Source organism: Leopardus geoffroyi, chromosome D4, assembly GCF_018350155.1.
Source record: "Leopardus geoffroyi isolate Oge1 chromosome D4, O.geoffroyi_Oge1_pat1.0, whole genome shotgun sequence".
NCBI lineage: Eukaryota > Metazoa > Chordata > Mammalia > Carnivora > Felidae > Leopardus > Leopardus geoffroyi.
The window spans coordinates 83,727,156-83,754,653 of record NC_059342.1 but is presented as its reverse complement, the minus strand read 5'-3'; the positions used below and the strand labels follow the sequence as shown (position 1 = coordinate 83,754,653).

General features: G+C 39.1%; 1 protein-coding gene across 4 annotated transcripts in view; it reads left to right on the top strand.

Moving 5' to 3' along the window:
• NR6A1 (nuclear receptor subfamily 6 group A member 1) overlaps positions 1-27,498 on the top strand; it is a 232,347-nt gene that overhangs the window by 172,266 nt on the left and 32,583 nt on the right. For all 4 annotated transcript variants that reach the window (XM_045469159.1, XM_045469161.1, XM_045469158.1 and 1 more), the window contains one exon: positions 21,846-22,088. In XM_045469159.1, coding sequence (XP_045325115.1) covers positions 21,846-22,088 — 243 coding nt within the window. The remainder of the gene's footprint in view (positions 1-21,845; positions 22,089-27,498) is intronic.

The following is a 27,498-nucleotide window of genomic DNA, read 5'->3' as shown; positions in this document are numbered from 1 at the left end:
TCATGACCTGAACTGAAACCAAGTGTCGGACACTTAACCAACTGAGCCACCTAAGGACCCTTAAAACGCATTTTTAAAATCTTTTTTTTTTTTTTCACATTTATTTATTTTTGAGAGAGAACGCGCAAGCACGCACAAGTGGGGGAGGTGCCAGAGGGGAGTGGTAGGGATAGGATCCAAAGTGGGCTCTGCACTGACAGCAGAGAGACTGATGAAGGGCTCAAACTCATGAACCATGAGATCATGACCTGAGATGAAGTCAGATGCTCAGCCCACTGAGTCACCCAGGTGCCCCCAAAATTTTATTTATATATATATATGTATATATTTTCCCTAATTTTATTTATTTATTTATTTATTTATTTATTTATTTAATATTTTAAAATCGATTTTACCTACAGCTTGTTTTACTTATTTTTTTAAATTTTTTTTTAATGTTTGTTTATTTTTGAGACAGAGACAGAGCATGAGTGGAGGAGGGTAGAGAGAGAGAGACAGACAGAATCTGAAGAAGGCTCCAGGCTCTGAGCTGTCAGCACAGAGCCCGACGCCGGGCTCAAACTCACAAGCTGTGGGACCATGACCTGAGCTGAAGTCGGACACCCAACTGACTGAGCCACCCAGCTGCCCCGTGTTTTACTTATTTTTTTTATTTTTATTTTATTTCATTTAAATCCAGGTTAGTTAATATATAGTGTAATAATGATTTCAGGAATAGAATTTGGTGATTCATCACTCACATATAACACCCAGCACTTATCACAAGTGTCCTCCTTATTGCCCCCATCCATTTAGCCCATCCCCCCAACTGACACCTTCCCAGCAACCCTCAGTTTGTTCTCTGTATTTAAGAGTCTCTTGGGGCGCCTGGGTGGCACAGTCGGTTAAGCGTCCGACTTCAGCCAGGTCACGATCTCGCGGTCCGTGAGTTCGAGCCCTGCGTCGGGCTCTGGGCGATGGCTCAGAGCCTGGAGCCTGTTTCCAATTCTGTGTCTCCCTCTCTCTCTGCCCCTCCCCCGTTCATGCTCTCTCTCTGTCCCAAAAATAAATAAAACGTTGAAAAAAAAAATTAAAAAAAAAAAAAAAAGAGTCTCTTAAGCTTTGTCTCCCTCTCTGTTTTTATATTATTTTTGCTTCCCTTCCCTTTTGTTCATCTGTTTTGTACCCAGGGTTTTATTTTTAAGTAATCTCTGTTCCCAATATGGGGCTTGAATTTACAACCTTGAGATAGAGTTGCATGCTCTGAGCCAGCCAGACACCCATGGAAGATATTTCTAAAAAGAGCTGTGGCATCTGGGTGGAGAAATAATAACCATAGCATAATAAAAAGCAACTACATTTGTTGATCCATATCTTCATTTCTAGTACTCTACAGGCCTATTACATATTTTAATCGCTTCATTTTCACAGCAATTCTGTAAGATGAATATTTTTATCTTTGTAGATAAGGAAACAAGCTCAGAGAGATGATCACACAGCTAAAATAGTGACTAGGATGCAAAGCGGGGTTGCGTTTTCTTTTGACTTTATAATTACAGCAAAAATAAAACATAAAAACAAAATAACTGCAAAGATAATTTACTACAAAAGCTCAATAAATAAATTTTTGGTTCTCTAACCCAAGCAGTAATCTCCAAAACTTAGATAGATGTGAAGGGGAGCAATCAAGCTGCTGAAGAAAGCCAGATATGTGAAGTTACTATATCAATACCTGATTGATAGGCAAACCCAGTAGGCCTCAGGCATGCCAGAGGCACCCTGAGCTTTAGAATATACACATATGGCACTTTGTTTTACATTCCTATATAGTCCTTGTAGGAACTTTTCAGGAGGAATCACTGTCCTCATTTTACTGATAAATATCCTGAGACAAAATGGTGATGATATGATAATAGTAATAATACTAGCTTACATTTATTGAGCTTTTTTTTTTTTTCATTTTAAAGATTTAATTTTGGGAGGGGGCACCAGGGTGGCTCAGTCGGTTAAGCATCTGACTTCGGCTTAGGTCATGATCTCACAGTTTGTGGGTTCGAGCCCTGCATCAGGCTTTGTGCTGACAGCTCAGAACCTGGAGCCTTCTTCAGATTCTGTGTCTCCCTCTCTCTCTGCCTCTTGACCTCTCACACACTCTCTCTCTCTCAAAAATAAATGAACGTTTAAAAAAATGTTTTTTTAATAAACAAAGATTTAATTTTTTAATGTAATTTTTATACGTGGAGCTTGAACTTACAACCCCGAGATGAAGAGTTGCATGCTCTACCAACTAAGCCAGCCAGTTGCCCCTATTGAGCATTTACTATGTGCCAGGAACTTTGTATGTATTAACTCTGTTCTAACTCAATCCTCACAGAAACCTAGTGATATAAGTACTATCATTATCCTCATTTTATAGATGAGAGAACTGAAGCAATATGACCATACATTTAATAAATGTAAAAGCTGAGATTTTAATTCAGACAGTTTGACTTCATGGCTTATCCTCTTAATCACGGTGTTTTGTGGTAATTATTTCACAGTATATGTAAGTGAGGTCATTATGCTGTGCACTTTAAATTTATACAGTGCTCGTATGTCAGTTACATCTCAGTAAAACTGGGGGAGGCGAGTATAAATATCAAACCAGAGCTAAAAAATATAAATTTTGATATAAAAATTACTGTACTTACTATATTACTTTTTAATGTGTAGAAAAATGACCAGCCTGAGGTCATAAGCCTAGCTTCATCCTACCAATTTTGTATAAAAGCTGGAAGTACAGATATAGAATGTGGGTCATCGGCTTCTATTGATGATCCAAAGCTAGGAGGGAAAGCTCATACCATCTAAACAGTCAGGAACATCAGAGCGACTCAGACAAAGCAATAAACGAAGTCTTGTATTTGGTGCCAAGGCCTAAGCTTATCATTACAGGTTGTGAATGAGGCTGCCTAGTAGCAAACATGAAAAAAAGCTTAGGGGATCTGAGTTTGTATTTGTATACACTAAGTATTGATCAATAATAGTAATCCATTATTATTTTTTATTTAAAAAAAAATTTTTTTTTAACGTTTATTTATTTTTGAGACAGAGACAGAGCATGAACGGGGGAGGGGCAGAGAGAGAGGGAGACACAGAATCGGAAGCAGGCTCCAGGCTCTGAGCCATCAGCCCAGAGCCCGACGCGGGGCTCAAACTCACGGACCGCGAGATCGTGACCTGAGCTGAAGTCGCCGCCCAACCGACTGAGCCACCCAGGCGCCCCATAATCCATTATCTTTTACGCAGTATAGTGTATACTTTCACAAATACATTACACCTGCCTTAAAGGTGATAAACCGGATTTATATTAATTAAAAATACAATAGGGTTGCCTAGGCTCAGTCAGTGGAGTATACAACTCTTGATCTTGGGGTTGTGAGTTCAAGTCCCATGTTGGGTATAAAGATTACTTAAAAATTTTTTTAAGTCTTTAGAAAAAAAACCCCAAACCTGGTATACAAAAGGGAATAGGACGAATAGACTCCCTCTCTGCTCTGGACTCATCAAGCAACAGTAGATTCTTTTTTATTATTTTATTTTTAAGTACTCTCTACATCCAGTGCGGGGCTTGAACTTACAGCCTCGAGATCAGGAGTTGCATGCTCTGCTGACTTGAACCATCCAGGTGCCCCAAGCCACAGTAGATTCTGAGCAATTTATTTTCATATGATCTTTACAAGCAGGCACATGTCCAGAGGGAAAGGCAGATGATCAGTATGATAAGGGAACTGGAAATCATGTAAGTATGCAGTTAGTCACTTGTTGGGACTAGTGTATTAAACTCCAAAGGCTATAAAACTCTTGGTGAAAAAAGGGAGAAAGCAGGCTTGTTCAGATTGGATTGAGATTGAATTGAGACCAGTATGTTTCTATTACATATTTAAGCTTCAGGAGTCATAGCAACTACTGGCAACCCCTATAAACCATGAGGTACAGCACTTCCGATTCACTTTATCCCCACCCCTCATCGCCACCACTACCAGAGATGAGCATCCTCTCCTTTTCTAGAACAAGACCATCTCACTGGTCACATTTACAGTTCCATCAGAAGCTAGCAATCCATTTCTCCCCATTATAAAGTCTTAGGAACAGAAAATTTCATTGAACCAACTTGGGCCATTGTCTTTTTTCTGTCCAGTTAGCGGTAGCCATTACCTCTTCTAGTCAGCTTATCTAGCAGTGCAAACTTGGTGCCTTACAGGCCAGGGCAGTGGCTGTTCTCAAAGAAAAGAGGATTGGTTGTAAGCTGAGAAGACAGCCCAAAACATGTCTATTACATATTCTATTCTCTTACCGTCTGCTGTCTTCTGACAATCTCATGCATTCCTGTAGCCTCCCTACAGAAGACTCCAAGTCAGTCTAACTCTGGAATTTCAAGTTCTAGCATTCATCAAGGCCTTCCTCACCTCCTTCTATCTCAGACAACCACACCCCTAAAATACATTTAAATACCTACTGCCAGCAAGCCTCTTGCCTGCACTGTTCCCTCAGGCTGAAATTCCCTTTGACATACTTGTGCTCTAAGGCCCAGTTCAGGTGACACCTTCTAGATAATCTTTCCTTTGGCTTCCTCATCTAGCTCTAGAATCACTCATTTCTTTGTGCCCAGTATATCTTCTCTTTGTAGTTTAGTGTTGACTGCTCTGTATTGAAATTGTGGGATTGATGTCTGTGTCCTCCACTTTGGTGAGGTACATGTGAAGAGCTCAGGGGAGCTCTCAAATATTTATTCAATGAATAAATGTCAAGAGATGATTTGAAGGAGGAAGTAATAATTATTACATAGGGAATCAGTGTCTACTTTATACTTCCAATTTCAGAAATACTTGTTGAGAGCTATAGTGCATGGATCCAAGTTATTAATGAAATATCTATATATTTTTTTCAGAGAAGACTCCCCAGCTCAACCAACTCTTTTTTTTCCCTAAATGAATAAGGGATCCCTTCAAAGTTTCCAGTAGCAATCCAAATAGGACAAACCACAGATTTTCAGGGTCTTATCTCCAACTGGAAAACCTAAATTGACATGAATATGAAAACTGTTTCACTACAAATAAAAACCTGATTCCTAATTCAAAGGTTCCTACATATAAGAGAGTGACAGGAAGGAATTAGGGACTGTGGTCTGAATTTTTATTTTCTTGGCCCTAGCTGTTGAGTAATGGGGTAGCATTTTCTCTGGACTCTTTTATTTCCTGTGGCTTCAGCTAATTGTAATTTGTGAACAATTTCATCTTTGTGTTCAGGCCTAAGCAGTTAATGACAGTAACATTTTCTTTTGTCTTTTGTCTTTCTTATTTATTTTTTTTAATGTTTATTTTTGAGAGAGAGTGAGACAGAGTATGAGCAGGGGAGGGGCAGAAAGAAAGAGACACAGAATCCAAAGCAGGCTTCAGGCTGAGAGCTGTCAGCACAGAGCCTGATGTGGGGCTCGAACTCACGAACCATGACATCATGACCTGAGCCAAAATCTGCTGCTTAACTGACTGAGCCACCCAGATGCCCCTTGTCTTGTCTTGTCTTGTCTTGTCTTGTCTTTTTTCTTTTTTCTCTTTTCTTTTTTTCTTTTCTTTCTTTTTCTTTATTTCTCTCTCTCTCTCTTTCTCTCTCTCTTTCTCTCTCTCTTTCTCTTTCTCTCTCCCTCCCTCCCTCCCTCCCTTCCTCCCTCCCCTTAGCCCTTAGCGCTACACACAGCACAAGGCTCAAACTCACAACCCTGAGTTCAAGAGTTGCATACTCCACAGACTGAGTCAGCCAGGCACCCGCCCCCCCTTTTTTGTCTTTCCCATCTTTTATTCAGTGACCTGTAAGGATAACTCCTAACACCTAGTCCATGCCAATCTTGTGAACTGCTCACTTGTTTTCATTCAACTGATAACATTTAAAAAAAAAATCTCCTCTGAGATCCTCCATATGTGGCCTCTGGAAATGGATTTTTATAATGGTATGTGCAGTAGAGGAGGAATATGGGTCGAGGAGGATTCTCATGATTTTCACTCATTTCTGTTTAAATTCTATGTTTACAGATGAAATTTTGAGGGTACCTGTTCCCAGTTTCAAGGACTTCATTTCAGGTGATTGTGACCTGTGAAACTGAGTGCAATCAGTCGTATTTAGAATGTGCAGCTCATCGGGGGAGTTAGAACCAGTAATCCAGTTGAAATTGTTTTAAATACTTTTTAGCCAGGCAAGTTCCAGATTGCCTTAGTTGTCAGTATAATTTTGGTTAAGTAAGCAGCTGTACTCTCCATTTCCTAAATCTGGCCTTCATCACAGTCTGAAAAGCAGGTTTTGATAAAAATCAGTTTCCATTTGTAATTTGCGTAACCTGAGCCCTTGGAATGAGTAAAATGTCCTTCTTGGGGTGGGAGAGGTATTTTTGTAACAGTAGGGCTGAGTGGAGATGTGAATGCAAGAGAAATTTTGGTAACAGGCTTTTATCTGTATTCAACCAAATTAAAGTAGAACTAGTTGCTAATATGGAGATACTAAGTGATCACTCACAGGATGGTAAGAATACATCTAGTTAGTTTTTTGTTTCGTAGATTTTGTTTCGACTCCTGTTGTTTCTTTGGTTTGGGGAAAAAAGGCAGCAGTAACACTGGGGTTCGGTTTTGATATATTCCATCCTTCTTTTCCTGCCCCCTACTCCTATAGGAAATAGTTTGGTATAATGGGAGGTCTGTCTTTGGAAAAGTAGTGAGTGGAAAAGTAGTCACTGACTCACTATGTGACCTTGGGCGAATCACTTTACTTTTCTGACCATGGCCAAGTAACTTATCTTTTTCTTACTAAAAAGAAAAATTTAAATGTTAAGTTTTTTTTTTTTTTTTTTACCTTTCATGCAGGTTTTTATTTTGAACATATGTCTGAATTATAGTTCAATCTCCTCTTAAAAGCCTTTGTTCTTATGTTTATCTTCTTTTAAATCCATATGCATCTCTCCCAGTTAAAATAAACATCTGTTTAAAATCTGTTGCTTCTTCCTATAAACTGTTTTTCTGTCACTCTTAAATGGAGTGACACTACTCAATAAAACACTGCTGATTTTATTTCTTCACCACTCACCTATTTTTTTAAGATTTTATTTTTTAAATAATCTCTACACTCAAAGTGGGACTCAAACTTAAAACCTTGAGATCAGGAGTCACATGCTCTTCCAACTGAGCCAGCCCCACCACTCACTTGTTTTTAATTCAGAATGATTTTTGTTCTAACCAGTTTACCCAAAATCTCATTAGTTGGTAACCTTTGAGCCTTTTCTTCTTTCTCACATGTTTTGACCTGCATTGCATTTGACAATACTCTCTTGTTTATGAAACGCTTTTGTTTCTTATCTTTCTCTTAATCATGGATTATTCCATCTATGTCTTCTTTGATCAAGTCATCTCACTTTCCTTCCATAAACTTCTTACCTTCCCCTGTGTCTCAGTTTTATCCTGCCGTTGCTTCTGTACACATCCCCTTCCTCCTTAGAGTTGTAGCCTATTGCCATAGCTTCAGCTCTTCCATATGTTGCAGATTTGGCTCCGGTCATGATCTCAGGGTCTGTGAGCTCGAGCCCCCCATCAGGCTGTGCTGACAGCTCAGAGCCTGGAGCCTGCTTCAGAGTCTGTGTCTCCCTCTCTCTCTGACCCTCCCCCGTTCATGATCTGTCTCTCTCTGTCTCAAAAATAAATAAACATTAAGAAAACAAATTTAAAAAAACAAACTAAAGCCATTGATTTTGTCCCTCACTCAGCTGTTACTTTTTTTCTGTTAGTGATACCACTTTTCTCACAGCCACCTTAGTGTAGAACCTCAAGTTCATTTTTGATTGATCCTTTCCCCATTCCTCTTACCCGCAGATGCCCATGCCATTCATCTTATCACAACCCACACATCATTGTAAGATTGATATTCCTAAAATATTGTTTTGATCCAGATATAATCTCCATTTAAAACTCTCAGTAGTCTTTTATCAGGATAAAATGGATTACAATCTATTCCAGTTTTCTAGACTTCTCTCTGACCATTCCTTTATAAGATCACTCTGCTTGACTGTATATCAATGTAGTTTGCCCAGACATACCTTACATTTGTTTTCCTTTTTTTTCCCCCCTTTCCTAAAGTGCCCTGCTCTTTTGTTTTCAACTTTTTTACTATGAAATATAACACTTGGGAAAAAGTACATAAATGCAGTTTCACAGCTTTTAATGAATCAAGTCAAGAAATAGAATGTTGCCAGGATCCAAAAGCTCCTTTCCCCGCCCCCAGCAGTGTTCTCACTATATGTCTCTTTCCCATCTGTGCCTATTTTTGTTGTTGTTGTTTTAACTTATTTAATATGAATGAAATCCTATAGAATGGTTCGGTTTTTGGGTTTTTTATTCGATCTGGCTTCTTTTACCCAACACTGTTTGTGTGAGTCATCCATGTTGTTGCAGTAGTTTAATACCTTTATAGCTGTATAGTGTTACCCTGTATGAATAAACCTATTTATCTATAGTCATGTTGACTATAGATAACTGTATATAGTCAAATAGAGTCATATTTGGGTTATTTTTTTTTTGTAATGTTTATTCTTTTTTGAGAGACAGAGAGACAGCGTGAGCGGGGGAGGAGCAGAAAGAGAGGGAGACACAGAATCTGAAGCAGCTCTAGGATCTGGGCTGTCAGCACAGAGTCCCATGCAGGACTCAAACTCACAAACCGTGAGATCATGATCTGAGTTGAAGTCCGATGCTTAACCAACTGAGCCACCCAGGCGCCCCGTATATTTGGGTTATTTTTAATTGCAGCTTTGACAAAGCTTGCCATTATGAACATCCTCAATTTTGTCCATTCATACACATATGCATGCATTTCTGTCAGGTATATACCTGGAAATATAAAAAGGTATATCTTCACCAGTAATAATGACACGCTGTTTTCTTTTCTTTTCTTTTTTTAGTTAAAAAAATTTTTTTAATGTTTATTTATTTTTGAGAGATAGAATGCCAGCGGGGGAGGGGCAGAGAGAGGCTCCAGGCTCTGAGCTGTCAGCACAGAGCCTGATGTGGGGCTTGAACTCACAGACCATGAGATCATGACCTGAGCTGAAGTCAAACACTTAACCAGCTGAGCCACCCAGGTACCCTGGGACATGCTGTTTTCTATAGTAGTTGGACTAATAAACACTTCTATCGATAACATATGAAAGTTAGTTTTTCCAAATTGCCATCATAACTTGAAATCTTTTTTTTTTTAATTTTTAGCCATTAGTATGTTATTGTGGTTTTAATTAACATATCCTTGGTTACTAATAGATTTGACATCTTAAGTTTATTGATGAATGTGGATAGTCTCCTTTGTGAAATGCCTGTTCAACTTTCTTGCCCAGTTTTCTACTGGCTTGCGTTTTTCTTAATGTTGTATAGGAGTTTTATATTTTTGAATATTGGCTCTTTGTAGTTTATGTGTATTGCATTTATCTTCTCTCATACTTTTCACTCTCTGGATGTTCTTCATTTTAATGTAGTCTAATTTTATTAGTTTTTCTTTATGATTAATGCTTTTTGTGGCCTGTTTTAAAAATCTCTTCCTAATCCAGATCATGAAGGTTTTTAAATTACCATCTGAGAGGTATGTTATTTTGCTTTTGACATTGGAATCTAGTTGGAATTAAATATTTGCCTGGTGTGAGGTAGGGTGAAGTCCCATTTTCTTTCCATATAGATATCTAATTGTCCCGCGCTGTTCACTGAAAAGACTTGTCATTTCCTCACTGCTCTGCTGTGCCAACTTTACCATAAATTAAATATCCATAATATGCCTGGTTATGTTGTGGTATGGTATGTCTTCATTCAGTTCCTTTGGTCTATTTTTCTATCCCTAAGCTGATAAAACATATCTTAGTTACTATAACTTTAAAATGAATATTGATATATGGTAAAGTCTTGTTTTTCTCAACTATCTGTGCTCTTTTTGTTCTTTTGTGTTTCCCATATACATTTTACAATTATCTCAAGTTATACACAAACATACAGAATTGGGATTTTGAATGGGATTTTACTCTATTGATCTTTACAGTAATAACTTGCAGTATGTTAGCGTAGTATTTCTCTTCAGTTACTGAAATCTTCCTCAATTTATCTTAGAAATATTTTATATTAAGTGTTTTACAATTTCTCCATAGAGATCTTGCATGTTTTTATTGGTTTGCATCCTAGCTATTTTATATTTCCTTGATATTATTGTAAGTGGCAGGTTTTTAAAAATTTTATCTCTTTGTGCATGGTATTAGAAATATGGTTAGTTTTTGTGTATTTCTTATTTCACTGTGCTGTCTAGAACCTCCAATACTTACACTGTTGAATGAAGGTGTTGACAATGGCCCATCCTTGTCTTATTTCCAATCTTAAAAGAAAAACTTTTGTAAGCATTTCACCATTAAGTATGATATTTGGTTTAGGTTTCTTTAAATAACCTTTATCATATTAAATAAAAAAGTTTTTTTTTTATTCCTAGTTTGCTATGAATTGAGAGGTAATGTTGAAATCTATCAAAGCCTTTTTCTTTTTAAATTAAAGCACTATTTATTGCTTTGAAGGTGGATTTTTTTAAACAAAAATACTTTCTAAAATGTTTCATAAAGTTGCAGAAAAAAGGTTCTAATCTTACAGAAAACTTGTATCTAACAACCACAACACAACTAACATTTATTGCATGTTTGCTATATATTAGGCATTGTAGTAAGCACTATAGTTTAGTGTGAAAGTTCTCAGATCCTGGTGCAAGTTTGTCTGCTTAGAATTCTGGCTCTACTGCCTATTAGCTAGGGGACTTTGGGCATATTTCTTATTCTATGTGTCCCTCAGTTTTTTTATCTGCAAAATGGAGATAATAGTAGTATCTACTACATAGAGTTGTGAGGAAGGAGTGAATTATATGTAATACATAAAGAACAGAACTTGTTACATAGTGCCAGCGTGCATGTTAGCTATTATCATTGTATTCCCTAGTCCGTGAGGCGAGTACTATAGGTATCTGTTTTACAGTTGATAGTGAGACTTAGAGAACTGAGGAGTGTGACCACAGTTACAGAGCTGAGAAGTGGAGAGCTGGAATTCCTACTTGATTAAGTGTCTTAACCCACCAAGCCAATGTATTTCAAACTTTTTACACTTTAATCCTTAATACATTGTGATCCAGTACTCCACCACACATATGTACACACAGTCACACAAATGAACACACTTCATTTGAAAGAAAGGTTTCACAATATTTTACCCTTACTACATATGAAGCACTTTGATATTTTCTATTTCATTTCCTCCAAAAATGCTAGTCATGATGCTGTGGGTTATGACTTCTAATTTGGAAAGCCATACCATTTATTCATTCATTGTTCATTCATTTATTCTACAAAATGAGCATCTTCTCAGTAGCAATCATGGTGCCAGATGTTACTGTTAATGTCTTTGATTGAGACTTAACCTGCAGTGTAACTTTGGTTCGGTGTAACTAAGGGGTCCTGCCGCTTATACAAAATAAGAACCTAAGTATTGTAAAATTCTGGTCAGATTGATGAACAATTAGTTTATAAATGTCTTTGTTCTCCTTTACTTATTGTTTCTGGTAAATAATCCATTTATTTGAGCAGACATATGTCAGTGGTCCTCTGAGATGTTGCTGGGCTCTGTACATGGTTCAGATTGTTATTAATTTTTCTAGGCCAATGATATCAGCTGCTTTATTTATCGTTTTCATTATTTCCTTTGAATTTGATATATCTGCCTCTGAAAATTAATCTGTGTCCATAGAGACCCCAACCGAGCTCTGCTTTTGAAAGCCCTTATCTGTTTCAGCAGGAGTGTTAAAATTTGAAGAAATGTATGTATGTATGTATTTAATATTTATTTATTTTGAGAGAAAGAGATATAAAAAAAAAAAAAAAATTCCCAAGCAGGCTTTGTGCTGTCAGCACAGAGCCCGGTGCAGGGCTCAAACCCACAAACCATGAGATTATGACCCGAGCTGAAATCAAGAGTCAGACGCTCAACCAACTGAGCCACCCAATGCCCCTGAAGAAATGAAATTTAATATGATACTTCCTGTTACCTGCATGAGAATAATTTTTGGCTTGAAAACAAATTCTTAAGATTATTCCTAAGGTTTGAAAAACTAGCAAAGACCAACATCTTATCTTATTTCTAATCTCATGTGTGTTACATTTATTTATCGTGAGTAACCAGCAGGCTCCTTTTAGAACAGTGTGTAGGAACCAAATTACGGGCAGATCATGACTCTTTAACATATAAAGGGGTTAAGACATAACTTGACATTGTTATCTGTGGATGTTTCTGTGTAACTCATCTTGATAGTCTTGCTAAAGCTCAGTGAAGTATATTGGCTGTTTTAGAAAGGAACAAGATTCTTCTCAGAGGAAACCCAACTTGGAGAGAGCTTTCCAGCTGCAAATTTAAGACATGACTTTATATGCCAGTTATTTCTTCTCCCTGTACCCTCCTCTGCCTTCATTTATCTAAGTGGTAGTCATACTTCAGAACTCACCTCTTCTAGGAAATCTGTCACTACCTTCCCCTGCCACCAGACTGAATAATACTCTTTTGTGCTAAATTTTAAAAGTTTTTTAGTTCAAAAAAAAAAAAAAAAAAAAAAAGACAAGCAATAATAGTGTTGAGTACTTTAGAATTTACAAAGCTGTTTCATTCTAATACCATGAGGATGCTAGAGTTCCATGTCATTTATAAGCAGTCTGTTAATTCCTTGGTTCTCAAAACAGTTATTTGAAGAAGGTACAATAATATTATCTACATTTTGTAGATTAGAACCTGAGATACCTCTGAAGAGGTTAAGAAACCTTCCAAAGTCACACAGCTAGCAAGTGACAGCCTAGTTTGAGCCAGAGTGTAACTCTAGAGCCTAGGTTCTGAGTCTGCATGTTCTACTGCCTCTATTCAAGAGATCTGGAGAGCAGATCCTGCTCTCTTTCCTTTCCACCTGTGAGTTGAGATTTACCTTGCTGTAGGCCTTGAGATCAACTCTACCTCCCTATCCAAGCCTGTTCTCTTGACTGCCACGCAGGTCTGTTCACCTAATTTCAGTCTTTTCAGTTAAAGCATAAAGTTTAAAAGTTTAAAGTTCTTAAAAACTGTCTTAGTTTACACCTTCCTCTCTCCTTTTACTCTTGAGGAGAGGGGCAAGAGAGGAAGATTCCAATAGCTTTACTTTTAATGTTTGCTTTTTTCCCCTTAATACATCAAGTTTCAGAATAATGAATTAGTGTGCAAGTGACCTCCATGGTAACTAATGAGGTTTTTCTTTTTAATATTATTGTAAATGCATTGATTATTATCTCTGAAGTGTTTTAACCCACTGCTGTCATTATTCTTTTTGATGTATATAGGTTGCTCCATTTTAGGTGAGTGGGAGCCTTTTTGTGTTGCTTCCTATATTCTTCTTTGTGTTTAAGTTTATTTCTTTTGGGAGAGAGCATGAGTAGGGGAGGGGCAGGGAGAGCAAGAGTCCCAAGTAGGCTCTGCTTTGTCAGCACATAAGCTCAATCTCATGAACTGTGAAACCATGACCTAAGCCGAAATCAAGTGTCAGACGCTCAACTGACTTAAGTCACCCAGGTGCCCTGCTTCCTATATCTTTTTGATGTAACATGATCCCATATTAGTCTTGGGTAGCACAACAACACTCATCCTATATATATTCTGCCTCAAATCTGGAATCAACCATTTCTCTAAGGAGTCCAGGCTCCTGTTTGTAGGACATGGTATTCTCAAAGGTCACTATCTGAGCCCTTCTAGTACTGCTGATCAAGATAAATATTCATCTTCTCTGACAAATTAGTAAGTCTTCTCTCTCCTACACTATTTTTTACTCATTGCTGTTTCTGCAGCTAACAAACTACCTTGTGCAGAGTTTCAAATACCTGCTGTTTTTCAAACCCTCAGTTTTTTTTTGTCAACTCCTCTCTTATCTTTCTGACTTCTGAGCAGTATAGTTACTATGATCCATAGTCTCCAATATGAAGTACTTACTTGCCTAATTCTCTTTCCATTGCATTTTAGGTAGAATAATACAGATTAAGAACGTTGATTTAATAAATTAACAGTGCTTAATTAGGAATGGTTGTGAATATTTCCTTTGTGTTAGTCTCACTAGTCAAAGCATGCTGTAGATGCTGTAATGAATCTGAAATTTCAGTGAGTTATATGACACATTCGTTCATGATATCCTTATATACAAGATAGAGAAATGCAAGCCAGACTAGAGTGTCTGGTCTAATCTAGAGGCAGAGCTAATTGAGCATCTATTTCCAGAACGCTAATGGTTAAGTCAGATTGGAGAAGGGTCTCGCTCAGCTTACCAGAATGCCACCTTCTGTTTATTTATTACTATATATTAAAACATTTTTTTGAACATTTGTTTATTTTAGAGAGACAGAGCATGAGTGAGAGAGGGGCAGAGAGATAGAGGGACACATAGAATCTGAAGCAGGCTCCCGGTTCTGAACTGTCAGCACAGAGCCTGACATGGGGCTTGAACTCACAAACTGTGAGATCATGACCTGAGCTGAAGTCAGATGCTTAACCAACTGAGCCACCCAGATGCCCCATTTATTATTATATATATATATTTTTATTTAATTCAATTTTTTTTTTAATTTACATCCAAATTAGTTAGCATATAGTGCAACAATGATTTCAGGAGTAGATTCCTTAGTGCCCCTTACCCATTCAGCCCATCCCCCCTCCCACAACCTCTCCCATAACCCTCAGTTTGTTCTCCATATTTATGAGTCTCTTCTGTTTTGTGCCCCTCCCTGTTTTTATATTATTTTTGTTTCCCTTCCCTTATGTTCATCTGTTTTGTCTCTTAAAGTCTTCATGTGAATGAAGTCATAGGATTTTTGTCTTTCTCTGACTAATTTCACTTAGCATAATACCCTCCGGTTCCATCCATGTATTTGCAAATGGCAACAAATCATTCTTTTTGATTGCTGAGTAATACTCCATTGTATATATATACCACATCTTCTTTATCCATTCATCCATCAGTGGACATTTGGGCTCTTTCCATACTTTGGCTATTGTTGATAGTGCTGCTATAAACATGGGGGTGCATGTGTCCCTTCGAAACAGCACACCTGTATCCTGTGGAGAAATGCCTAGTAGTGTAATTGCTGGGTCGGAGGGTAGTTCTATTTTTAGTTTTTTGAGGAACCTCCATACTGCTTTCTGGAGTGGCTGCACCAGCTTGCATTCCCATATTCTTATATTTTTAATGTATATTTATTTATTCTGAGAGAAAGAGAGAGAGAGAGAGAGAGAGAGAGAACGAGCACAGGGGAGGGGCAGATGGGGATGGAGAGAGAGAATCCCAAGCAGGCTCTGTGCTGTCAGCCCAGAGTCCGATGTGGGACTGGATCACACAAACCATGAAATTATGATATGAGATGAGATCAAGAGTCAGAGGCTTAATGACTGAGCCATCCAGGTGCCCCCTCCCCTTTTAATGTTTATTTATTGGCCACATTAAAAAAATGTTTGTTTATTTTTGAGAGAGAGAGCGTGCAGTGGGGAGGGGCAGAGAGAGGGAGAAAGAGAATCCCAAACAGGTTCCACACTTTCAGCACAAAGCCCAATGCATGGCTTAAACTCATGAGTTGTGGGAGCATGACCTGAGCCAAAACCAAGAGTTAGACACGTAACCAACTGAGCCACCCAGGTGCCCCACCACATTTTGTTTAATATTGTCTTAAGGTTGGAAATGCAAATAATCTAATACCAAACCTGGAGAAAAGAAGGAGGTAGGAGAAATAACTAGTGCGCTGGGTGACAGGACTGGATTCCTAAAGATTTCAATAGGCCAGAATGACATACAGAATTTATTACATAAAGATAAAATTAATCAAGGACAAAGATAAAGTCCTACCTTTGGGTTCAACATTCACCTTCCCAAGAATGGAATAAGAAAGACATGGGTTGGGATGCCTGGCTAACTCAGTTGGTAGAACATGCAACTCTTGATCTTTTGGTTGTAAGTTCAAGCCCCACATTGGGTGTAGAGACTACTTAAAAAATAAAAAGTCTTGGGGCGCCTGGGTGGCTCAGTCGGTTAAGCGGCCGACTTCGGCTCGGGTCATGATCTCGCAGTCTGTGAGTTCGAGTCCCGCATTGGGCTCTGTGCTGACCGCTCAGAGCCTGGAGCCTGTTTCGGATTCTGTGTCTCCCTGTCTCTCTGACCCTCCCCCGTTCATGCTCTCTCTCTGTCTCAAAAATAAATAAACGTTAAAAAAATAAATAAATAAAAATAAAAAAATTTTAAGAAAGAAAGAAAGACATGGGTTAATGGTATATGTGATAAATACTTTAAGCTTTAGACGTTTATGAATGAGATATGAATTAAGTGTAAGGGGGATTAGAAATAAAAGGTCCTGAATTCTGATTTCATTTCTACTGTTGACTGGCTGTGTAACCAAGATTAAGGTTCTTTGCCTCTTTTAAGCTTCAGTTTGCCAGTTATTAAGTGTGTAGCATTTTTACAGTACTAGTAATTATAAAACACTATGTGTTTACTGGTATTGATAGCTGAAGAAACATAAAAGCAAAGGTAATTGAGTCTTATATTAAGAAAAAAAACATTCAGTTCTGGATACTTTAAGAGATCTTGATACTATGTGATTTCCTTAAGAATAAGAAATGGGAGAGGAAGGGGCGCCTGGGTGGCTCAGTCAGTTAAGCATCTGACTCTTGATTTTGGCTCAGGTCATGATCTCGTGGTTTGTGGGATCGAGCCTCCACGTCAGGCTCTGCACTGACAGCATGGACCCTGCTTGGGATTCTCGCTCTCCTTTTCTCCGTCTGTCTCAAAATAAACATTTAAAAAAGAAATGGAAGAAGAAGAAGAAATTCACAGTTGGAAACCCCATTTAGCTTTAAATTTCTGAATGGTTGGTATATAAACTAGGTTAGGTTATGCATTTATTTTTTGCCCTTGAGCACATAATTCAGGGCAGTAGGGAAAGCTTCAGGTTAACAGACTTTTGCTTAGGGTAAAAAGAAGCTTTTGAACCATTAAAACTGTGTAAAATGAAATGAATGGAATGAAGTACCTTATTGATTCCCTAAAGATGTGCAAGTAGAGTGTGGGGCAACCCCTTATTTTTGGAATGTTGTAGAGGGCATTCATGCCTCCAGTAAAGGTCTGCTCAAGGCAATTTCCAAGGCATTTTCTAGCTCTAAGATTCCAGGTTCTGTAATATGAGAATAATGATTCCTCTCAGTTATTGTGATGAATAAGTAAGGCCACACATGTAAAAATGTCTTGAATGTTGCATGGGACACAATGAATACTCACTAAATGTTCTTTGTGATATCTATAAAAATGATCCTTGTCCTGGCCTGGTACAAGTGAAATAATAAAGATAAAAATACCCTTCAACTCCATTACAAGAATAGGAGGTGCAGAAATCTGTATCTGGTATCTGGCAGGGCACAATTGGGGCATTTTGCTTCAATGTGTTCATTTACACAGGTTTTGGCTTTTTAGCTTTTTTCCCCCCAGGTGGCAAAGGGTCTGACTTACTTGCATATAGAATAGATAGATTTGCTTTGCTGTGGCCACAGAATGTGATGATTAGATTCTTAGACTTGGGGGTTCTAGCCCTAACTCCCATACTTGGTGACTGGGTGACCTCATAAGCTTCAGTTTCCTCTTCAGTAAAATAAGGTACTTTATTTTTTATGATTCAGCGCAGTAACATGTTAAGTGCCTGACACAGGGCCTGGTACCCAAGTGGTCATTTAACAATAATTTCTCCTGTTTCTGTGATCTTTTCCCATATGTTGTGAGGGGAGTTTGTCAAATGCTTCCTTGAAGGGCTTCAGGGTTCGCTGGGAGAGAGCCTTTCTCCTGTACCTTTGAGAGGCTTCCTTCTGAATTAGTACCTGGTCTGTGGCATAGACCAATGCTGTTTTATAGAAACAGAACATGACAGGAAGAATAGCTGTGGCCAGAGAGAGAAGCAGTCATAGGACTCAAAGGGAATCTAGTCTCTTTGTGCCCTCAGTGGAGAATTCTTCCCACCTCGTCTTTGATCTCATTGTGGCCTTTTAAACTCTGATGAGAAGAACAAGAACAAGCAGTGTCACAAGATATAAGCAGATTCTTAACAGGTCTGTGTTGGATTGTTGCTCAGTGGGTCCTTTGCTCTGGATCCAGATGCTGCACAGAGTACCATACGAATGCTTTCTAAAGAGGCTACTGAACTCCAATTCTGATACTAGCAGATGAGGGTCGTCAACTCATAAATGGACAAGTTACTTAACTTTTTTTGAGATCTCCATTCTCTCAATTACAAAAGGATGAAAGCACTTGTATCCACCTTTGGGATTATGAGAATTATGTGACACAGCACAAAGCACAGTGCTTAGTTGTGGTCGGTGTTCAGTGAAATCATATCCATGAAGAAAGGGATGGTATGGTTCTTCTAGAGATTGATTAATTATAACTCTTTTTAAGTCTATTCTGATAGAGTTCTGGTTTATATTTTTATTTATTTTTATTTATTTTTTTTAATGTTTATTTATTTTTGAGACAGAGACAGAGCATGAACAGCGGAGGGTCAGAGAGAGAGGGAGACACAGAATCGGAAGCAGGCTCCAGGCTCTGAGCTGTCAGCACAGAGCCCAACGCGGGGCTCGAACTCACAGACCGTGAGATCATGACCCGAGCCAAAGTCGGCCGCTTAACCGACTGAGCCACCCAGGCGCCCCTGGTTTACATTTTAATGTGTGTTTATGTATGATATATATCATATATATGATGGAATGTGATATCATGCATATATAAATTTAATATTGAAGGTTTGAATTTAAAGTGAGAAAATTTAGGTTCTCTGTATCCAGTCATGATTTTTTCACAGTATTCTATGTTCAGTTTCTAAGCCCTTTCAGCAACTCAAGCCCGGCACTCTAGGGAATCCCATCCCACACATAGTACTATTGTCCTATCATTCATTTGGCCTTTTTGGCTTTTTCTGGTTTAGTTTTTAAATTTTATGTTGTAACTTTACTGTAATGTTTACCTTGAATTTCTTTTGCATTTTTAAAAGAGGAAAAGATGGGGCGCCTGGGTGGCTCCGTCAGTTGAGCGTCCGACTTTAGCTCAGGTCATGATCTCACTGTTCGTGAGTTCGAGCCTCGCATCAGGCTCTGTGCTGACAGCTCAGAGCCTGGAGCCTGCTTCAGATTCTGTGTGTCCCTCTCTCTCTGACCCACCCTACTGTGCTCTATCTCTCTGTATCTTAAAAATGAATAAACATTAAAAATTAAAAAAAGAAAAAAAGGAAAAGAAAAAGAAAAAGAATACTTATTACACCAGGGCCATTTTTATAGAGCATTTTAACCAAGTTTTTTTTAGCTGCATGTAACAAAAACCCATTTAAGTTAGCTTGACCAATTAAAAAGAAAACAAAGTATTGTATTCCAAGACATAAATGTGAGTTTGTCATGGTATGTCAGTTTGCCCACAGTTAGGAAGTTCATCCAAGCCTTAGAAAAGCTTGGAAAGTTCTGTGGGACGCCTTGGTGGCTCAGTCGGTTAAGTGGCCAACTTTGGCTCAGGTCATGATCTCATGGTTCGTGAGTTCAAGTCCCACGTCAGGCTCTGTGCTGACAGCGCTGAGCCTGGAGTCTGCTTTGGATTCTGTTTCCCCATCTCTGCCCCTCCCCAGCTTGCACTCTGTCTCTGTCTCTCTCAAAGATAAATAAATGTTAAAGAAAAATGTGAAAAAAGAAAGGCTTAGGATATTCTGTAATTACAAAATACAGAGTCCTCAAGAACCTAGGTGATTCTTCTTTCCATACCTGTCTTTCTCTATTTCCCTAGCCATGTGGTCATGTATCTGATGGTTCTCTCTGCATACCTGCTATTTGCTGTGTTCTTTGGCAAGAGCCTTAATATATGTTTCCCTGTATGGAAAAAATATTGTGTATTAGTTTCCTGTGCTGCTGTTAAAAATTACCACAAACTGGGTGGCTTGAAACAACGGAAATTTATTTTCTCACAGTTAGGGAATCAGAAGTTCAATAATCATCAGTATTACTGGGTAGAAATGAAAGTGGGCAGAGCCACACTTACTCCAGAGGCTTTAGGGGAGAATTCATTTCTTGCCTCATCCAACTTGTAGTGGCAGCCATTCCTTGTGTCCACCTTCTACCTGTCTTCACATTGCCTTCTCCTCTGTGCACGTGTGCGTGCATGCGTGTGTGTCCTCTTCTGCTGTATCAAATCCCCCTCTGTCTATATCAAATCTCCCTCTGTCTTTCTCTTTATAAAGTCATGTGTGATTGCAAGTAGGGCCCACCTATATAAGCCAGAATAATCTCCCATCTCAAGATCCTTATTTGATCACATCCGCAAAGCCCGCTTTTCCTTACAAGGTGAGATTTACAGGTTTCAGGGATTAGGACCTGGTATATTTGGGTGGCCATTATCCAGCCTACTACAAATAGGGATCATAAAGACATCTCTAAGTTGGCATGTAATAAAGTTGCCTGAATGCTACTATCCTTTCTTCTTTACATCCCTCCTACACATACTGCCATTTAACATTCTTTAACATTGCTTTCAAATGCTTTTGTTTTCAGGAATGTTATTATCACATGAAGTGTGGGCCTGTTAGGATAATGATAATAAAAATAGTAGCTGTCATTTATTAAATGTCCATTGCAGCCCAGGCATCGTGCTGAGTATTTTATCTATGATATGTATGTACCATTTATAACCCCCATTTTACAGATGAGAGAAACTAGATTCAGATAGATGAAATAACTTAATTTTCCCAAGTTCAGTCAGCTAGTAAGTGTCAGAACTTCAGTTTAAATAAGGATCTCCAACTCTAAAGGCTGTGTTCTTAATCATTGTATCTTACCTGTTACTCAGTAGTGAGGTTCAAATCTCTTGGCCCCTGATCAAAACCTTTTCTTGGAGGTTTCTTGCACCTGCTAGCAAGATCTGATATCACAGTTCACCAGAGCACTTTTTTTTGTCATATGGCTGTTCTTTAACAGTTGCTTGGTCCTGAGCAAGTGAATTTGAGGGAAGAGGAAGTTAGAGAGCTATATATATCCAGCCTGAATTTCCTCTTCGACTAACTTGTTTGTTGCTAGGCAGTAAGTTCCTTGACTATCAGGAACATGATGATTTATTTCTGAATACCCAGTACGGAACACAGGGCCTGGACACAGAGTAGATATTCTGCTAGAACGTAAGCTTCAGCGGGGACTTTTATTCACTGCTGTATCCATGCCTTACAATAGTGCCTAGACTAGAAGAGCTGCCTAATATCTGTTGAATGGATGGATGACTGGTTGGTTGGCTGGGCATGGTTAAAACTTCTTCACTGGTTAATAATTACAACTTTACTTTAATGGATGTATGCCCTATGCTGGGCACTTACATACAGTATCGGTAATCCTTACCTTTCTGCAGAGTAGAAGTAATGGGCTGTGGCTGAGGAACGTTAGGGAGAGGGAGGAGTCGAAGATATCTCCCAAGTATCTGACCTGGATACTGGTCTAAGTCATGATGAAACCCAGGAGGAGGAGCATGAGCATGAGTTATTTTTTAGGTAGGCTATATTTGTGTTATCTGCAGGTAGATGTAAGGATCTGTTCCTAAGACAAAGGCTCTAAAGATGCCCCCTGTTTGCCAGTCAGCCTGGAAAGAGTGTTATTCTTGATCTGCCCAGAGCAGGGTTGCTTATTTTAGGACTGCAGGCTTAAAGCCATTATTTCCATGTGTTCTAACTTGAATCTGTTCAGTTTCTGTTCCAGATGATCGGGCTGAACAACGAACCTGTCTCATTTGTGGGGACCGTGCCACAGGATTGCACTATGGAATCATCTCCTGTGAGGGATGCAAAGGGTTTTTCAAGCGGAGCATTTGCAACAAGCGGGTGTATCGGTGCAGTCGTGACAAGAACTGTGTCATGTCTCGGAAGCAGAGGAACAGGTGCCAGTACTGCCGCCTGCTCAAATGCCTCCAGATGGGGATGAATCGGAAGGGTGAGTGGTGCTTGTGGCTCTACTACCCACCCTTCAACCATCACTGTATCTTAGTGTTAGCTATTAAGCCTTGGCGTTATTTATTTCCCAAGCCTGCACTGTGTGCCAGGTGTTGTACTATGTACTCATAACCCAAAAACGAGTCTGGTGTAGCTCCTGCCTACAGGGATTTCCCAGATTAGGTGGGGAGAAAGACTGGTGAGATGTTACAGATTCTGTGAGAATGAACTCACAGGCTTCATTTGGCAAGACCCCAATTAACAATCAAGTCCTAACTGGGATTCATATACTCCACTAGTTCTTCTTTCAGAGCATAACAGGAAGTAGGAATTTGGGATGAAAAAGTAGGAAGGCAGTATGTCACTTGCATGTGATATCATTTTGTTTGCTAGAATCATGGTGTACTCAGAGGTTAGGCATGCCCAGAAATCTGCATCCAGGTTTGTGAAGAATGTGGGATTTGGGGGAAAGCTTTCTGAGAGCCATTGGCCTGAGATTACATGAATAAACCAATTTTATAAGAGGATTAATCCAAGGGGCAGGCTTTAAAGAATGGATTGGTGTGGGGGAAAGCAGAAAGGCTACCTAGAAAATTTTTAGAGACTGGAAGAAAGGTGTGAAGAATCTGAAGGAGGGGCAGAAAAAGTAATGTTACAGATGGGGAGACGTGGGAGAAGCTTACCTGATAGGAGTTGATAACGTACTGGATATTGGGCAGCACCAGAAGTTGAACTTGAAGATTTGGATTAATAGTAACAGCCCTACCAGGAAAAAAAAGTCAGGCTAAAAAGCAGCGTGGGGCAGAATGTTGACCTTGGCAGTGCATTGTTTGAGGTACCTGAGAAAGACACATACAATGTCCACCAAGGAATGTGGATGTGTAGGAACTGAAGTGAAAAGTCCTGCCTTTAAGCAGAAGTTTGTGGAACTGTTTGCAATCAGGTGGTAAAATTTTGTTGGTGGGTAAAAACCACCCAAGGAAAGAACTTGGATACAGAAGAGGAGAGGGCCAGTGTCAGAAACTCTAGGAGTGTTCTCATGGAGGGTGGACAATATAGTATAGTACAGTTCAGTAGAAAGCATGGAGGCAGGGGTTGGTGACAGATCAGTTCTGTGACCTTGGGCAGTTTTCTTTGTCTGATGCTCAATTATCTTACCTTTAAAATCATGTGATAGTGAGTACTTAACCTTTTGGGAATTCTCTAGAGAATTAAATATGACAACGTATATAAAATACTCAGCGAGGTACTAGGGGTTCATAATAGTAGTGTTTTGGGGCGGGAGTTAGATTTAGTGAACTGTTCAAATTCGTTTTGTCTCATTAATAAGTGCAGACAACCAGATATACTTCACACTGGTTTTTATTTTTGTTTTTTTTAAATTATATGTGGGATAAGAAGAATCCTTTAAAAGCTTTCCTATCATGAAGAAAGGTAAGAAAGTTCTAAAAAAGGGCATTTAGATAAATTTAGGTCATTTATAATTTACTTATAATACTAATATTTATCAGATACTATGTATATCAGAAACTCTTCAGCACTTTCTATGCATTGTCTCATTGAATATGCACAAACCTATTATTAAATATTACCCTCGGTTTATAGATGCAGCTGGGAGAGGTAAAATATCTTACCAGTAGATAAGATAGTGGTGATTATGTGGATAATAATTACTAAGTTGTAATTCATTATTAATCAGGCAGATCTGGTACCTAACCGTATAGACAACGTGCTGCTTTACAGCATCTACCATATTGGCATAGCTACTCGCATGTTGGAATGCCCTGTTTACTAGATGATAAATACCTATAATACAGCATTTAAATTGTTACTAACTTTGTCTGCTATGTGTCTAATCTCCTTTTCTGTCCAGAATTTACTTCCTGTGCCTCAAGCATGCTTTGTATTATCCTGCCTGTGCTCAGGTTCTTTCCTCTAGCTAGAAGTCCTCTCCCTTCCACACTGGCTGTTTCCTCTTACAGAAACGTTTCCCAGCCACCACTGCCAAACAAGTAACGTCTTGAAGAGAGAGCCTGTGAGCATCTCTCCACTTTGATCTGATTTGGTGTTGGTCTCCAGTTTTCTCATCTCCCTTTTTTGTCCTCACTGTATTTTCTCAAAGCATATTTATGGTTGGCTTCTTGACTGTTCTCTCTGATGATTCATCCTGCTTATTTAGTTGGAATATGAGACTCTGGACCTTCTAACCAAACTCTCCTGTTTTAGGGAAGAAGCTTAACTTCATAACTCCTATAACCATAGCCAGGAGAAGATGACACAAGGAGTACTGAGGGGTGGGAACTGCCTTCCTTTGTCCCTTTGCATGCATTGCTGGATGATTTAGTTGCCTTGTGAAGCTGCTTCTCAGAGAGAAACCCTGCCACCTCCTGGTTGGTGCTAAGAAAGCAGCATTTAAATTGCCGTTGCCTTTGGAATGTTTTTGGTTGACGGAAGGAACTGTTACATGGAACTGTGGTGTTAGCCATATAATTTTATGCATTTGTCAAAATGTAGAAATATACATCACTAAAGAAGTGAATTTTATTGTATATAAATTTGTTTGAAAGCAACAAGTTTATGGGGGGAAAGATAGAATGTACACTGTGATGAATGAGTCTAACTGGTATTACAGATAAATCACATGGGGAAATGGGGAAGAAAGGAGCTGACCTTGGAAAATAGTGTTTCGACTATATACCATAAGGCTGAAGACAAAAAGAATTGTATACAAACAAAGCTCTCTAGTTTATAAATTTGTTTCTTTCAAGGTTATGGGTTAGGAAGTCTGTCACTACTTTATTTGTATACTGGAGTTGAACAAGCAGGTAAATATATCGTTGATAATGAGAGTCCATTTTCTCACATCAGAGAAAGAGGAAGGCAAGAATGAAGCACCAATCTGGTGCAAGATTGGAAGTATCAATATGAATTCATGTTCAGAAAAAATTTTTAGAAGAACCAGATCTTGGTCTCCAAATATCAATAAAAGGAACCAGACTCTTTGAAGGAATGGGTTATTCTAGGGCTGTGGCAGGGAAAATATAAGACGAGCCTGGAGCATCTGTGGTGCCAGAAAGTTAGAATATGCTATCTATCTATCTATCTATCTATCTACCTACCTATCTATCTATTTTAATGTTTTTATTTCTGAAGGAGAGAGAGAGAGCATGAACAGGGGAGGAGCAGAGAGAGAGGGAGACACAGAATCTGAAGCAGGCTCCAGGCTCTGAGCTGTCAGCATAGAGCCCAACGTGGGGCTCGAACTCACGGACCGTGAGATCATGACCTGAGCCTAAGTCGGATCCTTGACCAACTGAGCCACCCAGGTGCGCCAGAATGTGCTATATTTTAAAAAGGAAGGGGCAAGGAGGAAGCATTATCAAAAGGTCACAAAAGCTAACCTGAAAGCACTTCCAATAGCCAAAGTTAGAACAGCTCGAGCAACAAAATAACTGTACATTAGTTTATAGCTCAAAGAATAAAATATCCATGAGTTCATACTGATAGAACTAACTGAATACAGGAGTGACCATTCTTTCTTACAGAAGAATTGTAATTAATAAATGTAGAAGGCATGAAGGAAATAGAAGATCACCATTAAAACACAACAGTAGGGGCGCGTGGGTGGCTCAGTGGGTTGACTGTCTGACTTCGGCCAGGTCATGATCTCACGGTCTGTGAGTTCAAGCCCCGTGTCAGGCTCTGTGCTGGCAGCTCAGAGCCTGGAGCCTGCTTCTGATTCTGTGTCTCCCTCTCTCTCTGCCCCTCCCCCACTCATGCTCTGTCTCCGAAATAAACAAACATTAAAAAAAATTTTTTTTAAACACAACAGTAATCATTACTGCAGGCAGGATCCATTTATGGATGCTAAAATAGAGAGCATAGTTTTAAATAGAAACAGAGTATTTGCATAGCCCCAGAATATTTAGTAATTACAACGGGGAAAGTAATAAGTTTCAGTAGATAATTCTGACAGATACCATTTTAGCCAAGCAAGGTCAGTATCACCAGTATATTTACACATATACCCCCCTGATATTCTACAGTAAGGGCACAGATACACATATATACACCCAGGGATGGATCATTCCCAATCTACTTATGGGAAAACAGGGCAACCCAAATTGAAAGACATTCTTCAAAATACCTGACATACAGAATACTCTCCAAAAGTATCATTGTCACAAAAGACAAGGCAAGACTAAGAATGATTGGAGGAAACTACGGAGATATGACATCTGTATGCAGTATGGGATCCTAGATTGGATTCTGGAACAGAAGGGAACATCAGTGGGGAAATCTGAATAAAGTTTATATTTTGGTCAATCATACTATGCCAAAGTTAATTTCTTAGTTTTGATGAATAGTCTGTGGTTTGTAAGATGTTAACAGACAGGGAAGCTGGGTATAGAGTATATAGGGTTTCTATGTACTAGTTTTTTTGCAACTCTTTTGTAAGTCTAAACTTACTTCAAAATTTGAAAACTTAAGTGTTCAAAAAAACTCAACCGCCATGTATGAGCCAGCCCTCTCTTGTCCCCTGTCTCTAAACATAGATATCTCTTCATATATGGAATTTGACTGGTCAGGAAATTAATTAGCAAAGCAGTGAGGGAAATTTAAGGATAGTGAGTGGAGGCTGGGCCCCATCTGTCCCTCTTCACTACCCAGCCCATTACCTCCCAAGCATTACCTCCTCACCCATCTTGCAGCCTTCAGGATAAATTCTGGCTTTTCAGAGTGATTTTCAAAGCCCCTCTGACTCTAGCATCAGCCACTTCCTCCCTTCCCTTCTCCCTCTGCTGCTCCCCACACAGTTCACATTCCATCCTAGTTCTCCAAAAACTCAATGCTGGTTCATGTTTGGAGGACTTCGCACATGTAGTTTCATTGTTCCTAGAATGGTTTATCCCCATCTCCTCACCTGGTTATATATACTTTTCTTTGGAGGCTAAGCTTTTGTTTGTAACATCCTCTGAGCAGCTTTCTCTGATACCACCTCTCACCGGAAAGATGACCCTCCTTGACTTCCACAGCCCCTTTTGCCCTCTGCCGTAGCCCCGATCATCTTGTGCTATCTTTGTCTCTTAACTTCTCTGTTCCCACCATTTAGACAGTGTGCCCCTTAAGGGCCATGGCCAAGTCCCGCTTTCCTTGTGTCCTTCAGCAGATTTCCCAGTTAGGTAAGATGCTTTCTGGTTTGGTGGATTTACTCTGGTAGGGGGACCAGGGCACAAAACAGGATGGGGGAAATACTGTTAGTCTCATCGGAGGAAAGAGGAAGTTACACTGAGCCTTATGAGAAAATTTATGTCAGTTAAGAATCGTGAAAAAAAAAAATTATGGGAGAAAATTTAGAATTCCTTAACTTTGTTGTCTCATAACTTATTAGTTAACTGGTTAAAAAGTAA